The sequence below is a fragment of the Phoxinus phoxinus genome, assembly GCF_949152265.1.
Source record: "Phoxinus phoxinus genome assembly, chromosome: 12".
NCBI lineage: Eukaryota > Metazoa > Chordata > Actinopteri > Cypriniformes > Leuciscidae > Phoxinus > Phoxinus phoxinus.
The window spans coordinates 2,823,648-2,838,451 of NC_136887.1; the positions used below are offsets into that span (position 1 = coordinate 2,823,648).

The 14,804-nt window shown below is 38.3% G+C and overlaps 1 protein-coding gene across 4 annotated transcripts in view; it reads left to right on the forward strand.

Annotated features, from left to right (window-relative positions):
- Window positions 1–14,804, forward strand: part of flt4 (fms related receptor tyrosine kinase 4) — a 110,315-nt gene that overhangs the window by 40,388 nt on the left and 55,123 nt on the right. For 3 of the 4 annotated variants that reach the window (XM_079629737.1, XM_079629739.1, XM_079629740.1), the window contains exons 4-7: window positions 1,281–1,408; window positions 3,853–4,021; window positions 10,871–11,013; window positions 13,355–13,526. In XM_079629737.1, coding sequence (XP_079485863.1) covers window positions 1,281–1,408; window positions 3,853–4,021; window positions 10,871–11,013; window positions 13,355–13,526 — 612 coding nt within the window. The remainder of the gene's footprint in view (window positions 1–1,280; window positions 1,409–3,852; window positions 4,022–10,870; window positions 11,014–13,354; window positions 13,527–14,804) is intronic. The other variant, XM_079629738.1, reaches the window with a different exon arrangement.

The window sequence follows — 14,804 nt, forward strand, 5'->3', positions numbered from 1 at the left end:
TTCATTTGTACATCCAATTATTGAGCAATTATTATGCTTCGCTCGCTCAAAAGCCATGATATCTCTCGTGGACAAACTAAAATCCTACTTCCTAGCTCATTTTCTCATGGACGGGAAATATTCTCTGGGCGGGAAAAGCAGAGAAAGGGGAGGTAACATTTCTCCTTATGACGTCATAAGGAGGAGATTCAAGATCAGCCCGATTGAGCTTCCACTTTCCCAAAGGCAGAGAAAGATAGCAAAAGCTCGATTTACACTGATTGAAATTTCTAGAAACTTGGGGACCATTTACAGGCTAGGGGAACTCATATTAATGTTAAAAAACCTCAAAAAGTGAAAATTTCATGTCATGGGACCTTTAAAGTCCCTCTGTAGTCAATCATATCATCCCTTAAAACTCTTTTATCACTAAAATTACATATTTAGAAGTTTTTTCCTTGAAAAAAAAAAGTCTTTATGCCTTAAAGCGGCTTGAATGTAACTCGACACCCTTGCAAGTAACTTTGTGGGCGGATCCCGGCGCTGTTGCTATTTTCCCGGCGGATAAACGACTCTTGCGCCCGACGCAAATCTAAAATGTGTTGGTCTGAAGTCGCTTCATTATTCATAGGTGTGGTTTGGGCGTAACGTGAAATAAACCAATCAGAGCGTCCTCTCACATTCCCTTTAAGAGCCGGCGCGCTTGTTCCACGGCGGATCGCTATTATAACGGCGGGTTTGCCGGCGCACGCCAGAAGCGGTTCACAGCCGAGGAGTCCGACGTTCTCGTCAGGCCGTAAAACACAGAGAAGTGACAAGTGACAAGTGACTAACGCGCAACGCGCCACTGTCTTTAGACTGTTTTTTTCCTGGTCAGTGGCGCAATTGCTTTCTAAAACTGGAAAATAGCACCAGGGGAGTTTTACGCTGGAACACGCCTCCTCTTTGCGCTGAACCGCCCCCGCGAGCGCAAGTTCATTCCCTAATTTACCGACGTGCGTCTGTGGAGGGAAGAGTCCGCTGTGCGCGGGTGCAAGATAGGAATGATACATGCGTCGGTGTACAAAGTCAATTGTGCTGGGTGCAAGATAGGGCCCCTTATGTTAATGCTTTAACAAAAAATACAAGCTTCACATTTTTTCTTTTACACCTTGAATGTGAATTTGTTGGAAGTATTTTCTGTTATGGCATTATATTATTGTATGATCAGAAGGTCCTGATTTGTAAGAAGTCCTGTAATGTTGTGGGTCTTGACTGCAGATCAATAACTGAACTAATGTCACTTTCTCTCAAACAAACAGACCCACAAAATCCCTTCATCATGAGGAACGGGAGTGAAATTGAGACCATCTTCATAACGGACTCGGATACACACATTGAAGTGCCATGCCTGGTCTCAGATCCTGACCTGAAAGTCTCTCTCTTCTTGGTAGGTCCTCCAGCAGCAGCTCAGCTCATCTCTGTGTTTCTGTCTTCTAGTTTTGTGTTTTTTTAGAGATTAAACCCATGATTGACAGGGACTGTATACGCAGCAGAAGTGTAACTCTCAGCCCTCCGCTAACTCAGGTGACATGTAGCTTTCTACGCCAAGGGAAATAAAAACAGTAACTTAAATAAACCACTTTTCCAGGTCATCTTAATCCATGGGCTCTGAGTTCACTGGACAATGTCAGTACTGTTGAAATAGAGCAGAACGATCTGGGTCAGTTTAGACTTTGTTTAAATAAACGTATTTAAAATGGCTGGGCATCGACACAAATTTCACGATTTGATTTTGATTAACACGCTTCGATATTCAATAATGATTAATTTAAATAAACTATACAGGGAACACAAGTTGGTACATTACTATAATATTAAAAATTAACTAATTTATAGGCTATTTACGTTGACATTATGGAAGTTTTATAATAATAAGATATATAATTATGTTTGTACTTGTTTTTTTGTTTTTGTTTTTTAATATAACAAAACTGACAAAAACTGATTTAAAAACAGATTTATTCAAACATCAAATATTGAAGAACAGGTTAAGTAAAAATACAATGATTATGCACTCACTGTAAAAAAAAATTTTGGTTTAACTTAAAAAATCAAGTTACCTTGTTGCCTTAAAATTTTGAGTTCGTTGTAATTAAAAATTTGAGTTAATACAATGAAGAAGAATGGTTTAATAAACAGAAACTCAAATGTTATCTTCACTCATTAGTTATCGAAGTTGATTTAACCAAAGATAAAAAGTTGTGATAACAAATCATGAAAGTATTTTTTTACAGTGTATAGTGCATATATTTATCAAAATGCTGCTCTCTAGAGTTATTTTTCTAGCTGACTATCGAGTTTATGGTCATTGAACGGCTTTTCTGAGGTAAATGTGACGTTATATTGTTTTATTGACGTGTTTCTGCGGTCGAAACACTGATTGATGGATTACATGAGCCATGACTGATGTCAGTAAACTGTTCTGTGTCTGCTGATGTTCACTGATGTTTATTTGCTGCTGTAAAGAGGAAGAGATGATCGCTTCACGAGACACAAAAACACAGTTATTGACTGAATTTAGTGATGAAACTGACAGATGTTGAAAGCTTTATTGAAATGGCGGAGCTACACGGCTTTGCTCATTCATTAACTGGTAACAGCATGGACTTAAAAAATAATGCTTGGGATTTAAGAACAGATATCGGCTCTTCAAAATGAGAATCGGTTAGAATTAAGAAATCAATATTTTTTAAACACCTGAGTTCAGCCTTTGTGCTTCAACTTCCACCATTTTATTAAACACCACTTTTTTTTGTAAATAGGCTCATTTTCCAACTCCTCGAGAGTTAAACAGTTTTACTGTTTTCGAATCCATTCAGTCGATCTCCAGGTCTGGCGTTAGCACTTTTAGCATAGCTTAGCATAGATCATTGAATCTGATTAGACCGTTAGCATCTCTCTCAAAAACATGACCAAAGAGTTTCGATATGTTTCCTATTTAAAACTTGACAATTCTGTAGTTACATCGTGTACTAAGACCGACAGAAAATGAAAAGTTGTGATTTTCTAGGCCGATATGACTAGGAACTAAACTCTCATTCCTGCGTAATAATCAGGGAACTGTTGCCGTACAGCAGCGCAATGATATTACACACTTAGTGCCGGTCACGCTGGAAGTTACCGAGCCGGGGACTATTCTCAGGCGCTGCGTAATATCATTGCGCTGCTGTACGGCAGCAGTTCCTTCATTATTACGGAAAACTTATGGAGACTTGACCGTTTTAAACACTCAGTAGTTATAAGAGTGTCAGGTGGGATAGTCTAGCGGTACAGTTTTTATTCAGCATGAAATTTTCAAATCTTGACATAATATTTTTTTAATCAAAACTGCAGCAGAACTTGACAGCTAAGGGATAAATATGAATTTATATTTTATGGAAAGGAGCCGCTTTGGCAGTTTGTTCCATGGGGAATCTTGAGTGACATGATGACAGAATATATCGATTTAAAGCAAACGAGATGCAGAATTCGGACGTGACTCGAATGGACTCATAGAGTAAAGTTAGGGTCACATTTACTGTTTCTCAAGCGAAATGTCAGTAAGAATTGGTTTTGTGTGGGAGAGGACAAGTTCTGCTTGGTTTGAGCGTGACTGCTGTGCTATACACCGTACATACGTCATAGACACTGGACAAAGGTCCTTTTGTCCATGAAACTTCGCCTAAATTTTGCTAATTCAGTGTTTTTCACAGATACAAACAATATTTTTCGATGTTTAACTTCTGCTTAGATTGAGTCAGTGATCTTCATAATCTCCGGCGTGCGTTAGATTGCAGCATTGGTCTGAGTGAGTTTGGTGTGTGTGTAACGTGAGTGTTTGCTGTCGTACAGTACGGGGAGCCGCCGCTGCTTCTGGACAGCAGTGAGATCACCTGGAATAACCAGAGGGGCTGGTCGGTCCCCAGGCACGTCTATGACCACACGGCCATCTTGTTCGGCTTCTTCTGCTCCGTCCACAACACCGAGCACAGATCCAAACTATACTTTGTGCATCTCACAGGTAAGACCTGTTCAATGTTCGGTTCAATGGCTGTAATTTGATCACAAATCCAATCATCTTACAAAGACATATTATTGGCAGATACAGTCACGACTGATATTTATATGAATTTTAAGTACTACACTGTTATAAAGATCTCATTGATTTACAAGCTTGTACTTATTGTCCACATGAATATCAGCATCTGCAGCAAATTGCATATTTTAGCTTGAGTCTCTGAATAAAACTGAACTCTATATCCTCACTTTATATGAGCCAAAGCCATGTGTCAAATATGACACTCTATAAAAAGCATATGCCAGGGGTCACCAAACTAAGGCCCGCGGGCCGACTCAGGCCCGCCACCCCCCTTTGACTGGCCCCCCAGCCCCTCTGCCCCCCACTACTTGAACCGGCCCTATGAGGCAATCCCCAAAAGTCGTCATGGTACGGGCGTCACAGTTTGGTGCATACATTTACACTGAGAATACACGGTATAAAATAAATAAAACTTGCGTGCAATTTAATTAATGTAATGCGGAACTACTAGATACGCGGATTCTTAGGGACACCTAATCTGTAGCTCCGCCTTAGCTCTGAAGCTCTGAAGCAGGCTGCGGTGTAAAGATTGCAATGCTGGAATATGTTGAGAGAGAGGTGTGGGCGCGATCGAAAAGTCGTAAAGTGTTTACTTATATTTGTGTGTGTGTGTGTGTGTGTGTGTGTGTGTGTGTGTGGCGCGGCCACGATCGAACAGTGGAAACATAAAAACATACTCCGTCATTTAGTTTATGCAGGACATCATTCAAACTGCAAAGTGTTTAAGTTACTGTTAATTACATTTTTAAGGAAAACAAATATATTAATCTAAAATGTAGCAGATTAATTTTCAATTAATTCAGGTACAATTACCAAACATATTAAGGTATTTTTATTAATTGAATTAATGAACTAATTATATAAAACTATTGTCAGTGAGTGCACTACAAATAAACTGGTTCAATGCCTTTACTTTATTAATAAAACTTATTTTAAAAAAAGTACAAGGCTTAAGACATTTATTTTTCTTTTGGTGGTCCAGCCTGAGACATGCACAAGCCTTCTGCATTTTTGTTTTGCTTTTCCCTTTATTGTAACCAACCGTGATGTCTGAACCGAGGTATGAACCGAACCGTGACTTCTGTGTACCGTTCCACCCCTAAAAGAGAGTGCAGAGTTTTCAAAGAACAGTGGACCAACGATTATTTGTGAAGAATAACTTTAAATAAAACAAAGTGTGAAGACTCGATTACAACTTTTGCAAACCACTAGTAAAGATAAACAAATATGTACCATGAATCAAGTGTGGATATAGTAGTGTGGATATAGTAGTGGGGATGGCTGTGCCAGGCTAGTAATCTCTACTACACAATGAGGCCTGCTGGTGGTCATTTTGGTCTGGGTTATACAATTCTATGTTATATAGCTGACCCGGCCCCGGCCCCCCATCACAGTCAGGAACGATAATGTGGCCCCCAGAGAAAAAAGTTTGGTGACCCCTGGCATATGCAAACTTTTTATTTAATTTTTCATAAGTCAGGCTTTGCAGGGTTAAACTACTGTTGTAGGTAATGCAGCCTTTCTAAAATCCTGCCTGTAGTTTACACACTAATTTAATGGTTAACATTCATTCAATAATATTCTAGCAATAATATCAAATAATAATAGATTAGGGGAAAAAGCCGGAAATTTTACTTGGAAATACATGGATTGCAAATGCAGTTTCAAAAGTGATTGCCAAGAGGGATCATTTATATTTTACATTTAAACCATTTGGCAGATACTCATGTCCAAATTACATGAACATCAAACATTAATCATGTGAACGGTCACATTTCAATCCCAGTCTTTAGATCAGACGCTGAGGTTTGGGTGGGAACGGCATTATTAACCGGCTGCTGTGATTGGTTAATAGAGATGTTGTTCCAGAAATAACACAGGTTGTTGATCTAGGAACTTGTTTTGCTGGGTTGTGCGCCATATAGATTGTTGTTTAACTTGCTGAAGTGTGACTTGATTGATTAGGTATAATTATCTGTGACTTCACGTTTCATATCGTATTGAAAACAAGAAGGTGTTTTTACTCACTCCGTCAGATTTGTCCACGTTGAGCAGGTTTTCTGGTTCTGGATCCGGCTGGGATCTTCTCCCAGGATGCCGAGGGACGTCTCAGAAATGCTTTATCATTACCGTGATAAACGAGGTCATGCTTCTAAAGTGTGGCTCACACGAAACATTCGCCAAGATCAATAGCCTCGTTGTACTCGAGAGGGGAAAATGAAAAGTTAGCGTTGCATTACGTCTTCACCAGCTGACCTCCTGAATAAACACTGCGTGTCTAATAACATTCAGCTAATGCCGTAGTTTGCTCTGTTTGGACCGGTTCAAACGCACAAATTACCAAGAACTCACAAAGTCACAGTGGGGTTTATTCAGATTAATGAGGTTATTACTGGTGCTGAACACACACACACAGAGAGGACTGCAGTGGAGAAGACCTCACATTGGCTTTATAGTGAGAATATGGAGGAAAAACAGCGCTGTTTTATTCACAGGCTCAAACTGAGGGAAGATGTGCACTTTGGTGCAGATGCAGATGAGATGAAAAGCTTGCAATGTAAAACAGTGAGATCTTTATAGCAGATACTTACATAAAATGCATCAATTTCTGCCATTAATATATCTTAGTAAGATGATATTTAAATGCTTATATTTATATAATGCAATGCATTACAATGATGATTGAGAGATCGTTCCTCAAAAGCCTGATGATCATATTTTATGCTCATGATTTTTCTAATAAACGATGTCTGGATTAAAAAGAAAACAGAACTTCCAGTTGAAATATTAGGCTTCTACAATATTAAAGTCATTTACTTGATAAAAATCAGTGCAGATTTGACAGCAGAAAGACTCGTGAATTTAACACAAAACTCGTTCCACACTGAATCCTGTTTGAAGTAATCCGACTGGCGTTTTTACATGGCGAATGATAAAACCGGCCAAAAGATCTCATATACTGCGTCCTAAACCAAACACTTCCTTACTATTGTCTCGGGTGCTGTGTGTGCAATCCACAGAGAGGATGCGTGACACACACGACAAAAGATACTTTAATGTACACCTAAAACTAGAATCCAACACAACAAACCATCAACATTAACGGTCTTATTTTGTCATGGCCGGTCAGGCAAAATCGAGGAGAAGAGGATCTAAATGCAGCACTTTTATTATAAACCGGAAAACTAAGATAATCCAACCAAGGGAAATCCCAGGAGCGAACACGCGTGTCAGTGAAATCAACATGAACAAACTGAGGGCTGTAAAGAGAACTAAACTAGAAACAGGTGGAAGTAATCAATCAAACAATGAGTAACTATGACAACAAAATTGAACCATGACAATCAAGGAAACAAAGGAAATACAGGAAACAATAGTTGCGTCGCACATGACACACTACACTAGACATTTATACACTATGCACTTATACACTATGCACTTATACACTATACACTTATACACTATGCACTTATACACTATGCACTTATACACTTATACAGTATGCACTTATACACTATGCACTTATACAGTATGCACTTATACACTATGCACTTATACACTATGCACTTATGCACTTATACAGTATGCACTTATACAGTATGCACTTATACACTATGCACTTATACACTATGCACTATGCACTTATACAGTATGCACTTATGCACTATGCACTTATACACTATGCACTTATACACTATGCACTTATACAGTATGCACTTATACAGTATGCACTTATACAGTATGCACTTATACACTATGCACTTATACACTATGCACTTATACAGTATGCACTTATACAGTATGCACTTATACACTATGCACTTATACACTATGCACTTATACAGTATGCACTTATACACTATGCACTTATACACTATGCACTTATACACTATGCACTTATACACTTATACAGTATGCACTTATACACTATGCACTTATACACTATGCACTTATACACTATGCACTTATACACTATGCACTTATACACTTATACAGTATGCACTTATACACTATGCACTTATACAGTATGCACTTATACACTATGCACTTATACACTATGCACTTATGCACTTATACAGTATGCACTTATACAGTATGCACTTATACACTATGCACTTATACACTATGCACTATGCACTTATACAGTATGCACTTATGCACTATGCACTTATACACTATGCACTTATACACTATGCACTTATACAGTATGCACTTATACAGTATGCACTTATACAGTATGCACTTATACACTATGCACTTATACACTATGCACTTATACAGTATGCACTTATACAGTATGCACTTATACACTATGCACTAATACACTATGCACTTATACACTATGCACTAATACACTATGCACTTATGCACTATGCACTTATACACTATGCACTTATACAGTATGCACTTATACACCATGCACTTATACACCATGCACTTATACACTATGCACTTATACACTATGCACTATGCACTTATACAGTATGCACTATGCACTTATGCACTATGCACTTATACAGTATGCACTTATGCACTACACACTTATACAGTATGCACTTATGCACTATGCACTTATACAGTATGCACTTATGCACTACACACTTATACAGTATGCACTTATGCACTATGCACTTATACAGTATGCACTATGCACTTATACACTATGCACTTATACAGTATGCACTATGCACTATGCACTTATACACTATGCACTTATACAGTATGCACTTATACACTATGCACTTATACACTATGCACTTATACAGTATGCACTATGCACTATGCACTTATACACTATGCACTTATACACTATGCACTTATACAGTATGCACTTATGCACTATGCACTTATACACTATGCACTATGCACTTATACAGTATGCACTATGCACTTATACACTATGCACTATGCACTTATACACTATGCACTTATACAGTATGCACTTATGCACTATGCACTTATACAGTATGCACTTATGCACTATGCACTACGCACTTATACAGTATGCACTTATGCACTATGCACTTATACAGTATGCACTTATACAGTATGCACTTATGCACTATGCACTTATACACTATGCACTTATGCACTATGCACTTATGCACTATGCACTTATACACTATGCACTATGCACTATGCACTTATACAGTATGCACTTATACAGTATGCACTTATACAGTATGCACTTATGCACTATGCACTTATACAGTATGCACTTATACAGTATGCACTTATACAGTATGCACTTATGCACTATGCACTTATACAGTATGCACTTATACAGTATGCACTTATGCACTATGCACTTATACACTATGCACTTATACAGTATGCACTTATGCACTATGCACTTATACACTATGCACTTATGCACTATGCACTTATACAGTATGCACTTATACAGTATGCACTTATGCACTATGCACTTATACACTATGCACTTATACAGTATGCACTTATGCACTATGCACTTATGCACTATGCACTTATGCACTATGTACTCACCTGTGCAGTGTATGACTGTTATACGGTTCATCATCTGAGTCTGATGCTCCTCCCCCTCTGTAATTAAAGCATCAGTCGTGTCAGTCGAGTGTATGAAGTGTATGAAGTGTCCAACATTGCACACTTAATTAAGTGCATCATCCATGCATTTAAACATTCTTTTTGGAATCTTCAGTGTGAACAGTATTTATACTACACAACACCATAGAATAGTGCATTAGGATGCGAATTGGGACACCTAATATATATACAAACTGAGAGTCCAGATGACAGATGACCTACTACTTGTGGTCAGATCCTGAAGTGTGCATCTGATGGATTCTTTATATCCCATGAGGCCACGGGAGAGGGTCTATGAATGACAGTGAAGCGACGCAACTAATGCTGGTAGGTCACATGATAATGACATCATGGCGAATGTAGTATGTCCAGATTACATTCATACTATAGAAAAAAAACATAGTAAGAGTAAGAGCAGAGTAAGTTTAAATTCAACAGTACCTTCTCAGACAGTACGTGATTTCAGATGCGCCGATTGAAGGAGGGACTCGAGCCAATCAGAACACTCGCACCTGCATAAAAACACATTAAAGGGATGGTTGATTATGATTTCACTTTTCTAACTTTAGTTAGTGTGTAATGTTGCTGTTTGATCATAAACAACATCTGCAAAGTTACAACGCTCAAAGTTCAAAGCAAAGGGAGATATTTGCTTTTAAAGAAATATTTTTTTTAGGACTACAACAAGCGGCTGGTAGGAACTACACGAGCTTCCTCCCGGTTTAGTGGGATCCCCAACCCTAACATTTACATAAACCCCGCCCCGGGAACATGATTTATAGATTATGAAGACAGAATATGCTAATCAATGACTAGAAGATAACCACACATAAGTTTCATAAATTCATCAACTAAGCATTCAGAAATGTCCTGTTCTTCTACATGTTGTCACTTCTTCTTGAGTCTCTCCATCATTGTCTGACTCCGGTTTGAACATAAAAGACTAAAAGTTTTCAAAGTTTTTAGGACACAAGCTGTTGTAGCTCCGCCCCCTGTGCTGGGAGCAGCAGCTCATTTGCATTTAAAGGGACAGACACAAAAACTTCACATACACACTCAGAGACTTATTTTACATCTTGTGAAAAGAGACATTTGCATGGATAAACATCATTTGAGTTGTAAAGGGGACACAACTGAAACATGCTCCGCACACGGCTCGGATCAGGAGTGTGTAGAGTGCTGACCCGTGTGTGTGTGCCACAGGCCTGCGGTTCTACGAGCTGAAGCTGTTCCCCGAGGACTCGCCGGTGGAGCTCATGCAGGGCGGCGCTCTGCTGCTCAACTGCACCGCACGGGTCGAGTTCAACACCGGCGTCGACTTCCTCTGGGACTATCCCGGACAGAAGGTAATCACACACTCATCAACAACATGACCGGTCCACTTCACAATAATGACCTTTGTCTAATGCATTTGTGTTGAATGAAAGAAGCTCTTGGCCTGTGAGCAAAAGCGCAGTGACTTTGGTGTGATTGCGTTCTGCAGTAATAAATCTCTAAACCCGTTATATTCATTATTACTCTCCTGTGCTGTTACCACTCATAAATCTACCAGCTCATTACTTACGCCGTCTCAACAGTCCAGCTTTGCATTTCTACATCAGCTTTAGTTCATCCCCTGTGTTTGCGCATGTTTGGTCACATGTTGCCACAGAAGTATATTTTTCATAAAGAAAATAAATACTATTTTTAAGACCATTTTTGAGACGTTATTTTAATAAAGTGCTGGGGTTGTAACGTCAAAACCTGGAAGAGTAATTCGCCACTGGTTCCCTCCAGATTTACTATGGCGTTTTATAATGGGGCTTTTCAGTTTATGAGTAAAACAAGGTTTGTGGTAAACATAAGCTGATGATACTTGAAAATTTTGTTCTACAACGTAAAAATACACACACTCACTCCCCAAACGCTCTGATCTAGTTACTTATTAGAGACATTTGTTTTTTAAAATAAGCATAACGGTTTCAAAATTAAATCATCGTGATTTTAACGGTAAAAGACTGTAAAAATGCTACAGTGAAAAACTGTTAATTGGTTAACAGAAAGTTTCCTTACTATATACGGTAAATGACTGTGATCGATCTAATGGTACATTTAATGTCATTTTACTGTAAAATACCATTAAATGTACAGTTTTTGAAAGTGAAAATTAACAACTCATTGTATAATTTAGAGTGAAAAAACGTAAATTGACATTCCCACAATTCCCTGCGTGACACTTCACATTTGATGTGTTTTTGTTGAAATAACTGTTTCTTCATAGTTTCTATGTTTTTTTCTAATCAGTTATGTACATTAGGGTATTATGTTACATTTAATGTTGTTAAATTAATGTTTATTGCATTTTTACAATTTCATATGTGTTACCATGATGGTGTTTAATGTGTGTGTGTGTGTGTGTGTGTGTGTGTGTGTGTGTGTGTGACACTGTGCAGCTTCTAAATATTAGTATTAACTTTCTTGTGAAAAAGCTGCTTGTGATGAGCTTTGATTGATCATGTGACTCTCATCTCTGCTGTGATTGGTAGTTATCAGTGTATTACAATGGTACAAAACAGATATTAATACCTCAATAGGTCAGTAAATTAACATTATATCAGATAATGAAATACGTTTTATTACTGTAAATTTTAAGTTAAGTCTGTAAAACCTAAAATGTTGCTACTATTTTATACGGTAAATTTCTGGCAACCACAGCTGCCGGTATTTTACCGTAAATTGAACACATTTTTTTTTTTACAGTGTAATGTATTTGCAAACTATTATCTTATAGTTAATTCATGGTTTGTATATATCCTAGTTGTCTCTATACATATGCATTTACATATATACATTTTAAGGAACACTTAATATTAATGCAATTAATGTCTAATTAAATAAATAAATAAAGGTTTATTTAAAGCACTTATTTAATGACATTTTTCATGACCTAATCTAAAGAGAGAACTATTAACCATCAACAACTCCTTTACTACTGTACATAAGTTGTTAAACAAAGCATAAACATCAGTATCTAACTCTTTACATATGAGCTAATTAAACAATAATAATTTAGTAAATTACAGTGACAATGAAGAACTCACTATTTGTATGTATCCTATTAATATATTAACTACAATATATACACTTTGAATTAACTGTAAACTAATAGTTTGCAAATTATGATTAAGCACTTTATGACTGTATACTTATTGTAAAGTGTTACCTAACATGAACAAAGTTGAATAAATGACTAAAAGCGAATGCATTTCTCATTTTAGTGAATGTTATTTAAGGCGTTAACTAATGAGACCTTATTTTAAAGTTTTAGTGAATAAGTTTAAGACGCTACAGCAAATGCTATCCTGATGTATAAATAATTTAGAATTGAAACAATACATAATTGATTTTTATGCATTAATAATGAGATCATGATTAAACAATTCTTAATGTTAGAAATAAACGGCTTTAATAAGTCCCAGTGACCAAAGACAGTTCTTCAGCTAGTGACCTTTCAACATGAGGGAAAAGCTAGTCATGTGATAGTGTGTAGTTTCTCTTCTCTTCTATATCTATTTAAATAAATAAAAATACTGTGTTAGACTAAAAGGGTCATACTGTAGCTCTTATTGTTGTCCTGTTGTTAGTTTAAAGGATTAAATGTAAGTGTATACACCGAAGGCAGTAATAATCAGAGCGGTGTTGTCACAGGAGAACCGGCCGGCCAGTTTTCAGCCGGTGCGCAACATCTTGTCGGACGCCACAGAAGCCTCCAGTATCCTGACCATCCCGAGTGTCCGTGTGGCCGACAGCGGGTACTACACCTGCTCGGCCAGCACTGTGGAGAAGACACGGCATCTTACCACTGGTGTCAAAGTTCACGGTAGCTCACAGATAATGCGGCTATGAACTTACTCATGTAAACCGGAATATGTAGTTAAAGGATCAGTTCACTTCAGAATTACAATGTTAATGTGTTTAATTCAATGGTCCAGTGGGTCGAAGGTCCAGATGTGAGTTTCAGCTTCAAAGTCTCGATCCAGCCGAGGAATAAGAGTCTCATCTAGACAAACCAGCCGCCATTTTATAACTAAATACACATTTATACACTTTTATCCACAAATGCTGGTACAGTACAAAAATGTAGTGTAGGGCGAAAAAGAACCTGATGAACCTTTCAACCTGATGACGTAATGTGTGTCGCATCACAGCGAGTGCAAGACCAGCATGTGTGGATAAAAGTGTATAAATGTGTATTTAGTTATAAAATGGCGGCTGGTGTGTCTAGATGAGACTCTTATTCCTCGGCTGGATCGTGAGAGACTTTGAAGCTGAAACTCACATCTGACCTTCGACCCGCTGGACCATTGAAGACACTATATGGAGAACATCCTGGAGTGTGTTCCTCACACACCTGCATTTCTGTTCCACTGGAGAGAGAAACACATGGACATCTTGGATGACATTTACATTTATATTTAGTCATTTAGCAGACGCCTTTATCCAAAGCGACTTACAACTGAGGACTACAACAAGCGAGTCATTGTGAAGAAGCAAAAATAACGCAAGAAGTGCTCAAAATACAAAGTTCTGGAATTGCTCAGAGTAGCATAAGCCAAAACAAAGGAGGGTAAAGGAGAGGGTTTTTTTTTTTTTTTTTTTTTTTTTTATGTCAAGTGCTCACGGAAGAGATGAGTTTTCAGTTGTCTTTTGAATGTGGTCAGGGATTCTGCATTCCGGATGAGGGTAGGGAGATCATTCCACCAGCAAGGAACCGTGAATGAGAATGTTCTGGAGAGTGATTTTGTGGCTCTCTGTGATGGTACCACGAGTCGTCGCTCATTGACCGATCGCAGGCTTCTGGTAGGGATGTAGACTCGTAGGAGCGAGTGAAAGTAGGAGGGAGCTGAGCCTGTGGTCGATCTGTAAGCAAGTGTCAATGCCTTGAACTTGATGCGAGCAGCGAGTGGTAGCCAGTGCAGAGAGATGAACAGAGGAGTGACGTGGGCCCTTTTGGGCTCGTTGAAGACAAGACGGGCTGCAGCATTCTGGATCATTTGTAGAGGTTTAATTGCACATGATGGAAGACCAGCCAGAAGAGCATTGCAGTAATCAAGCCTAGAGATAACCAAGGCCTGGGCGAGAAGTTGTGTTGCATGCT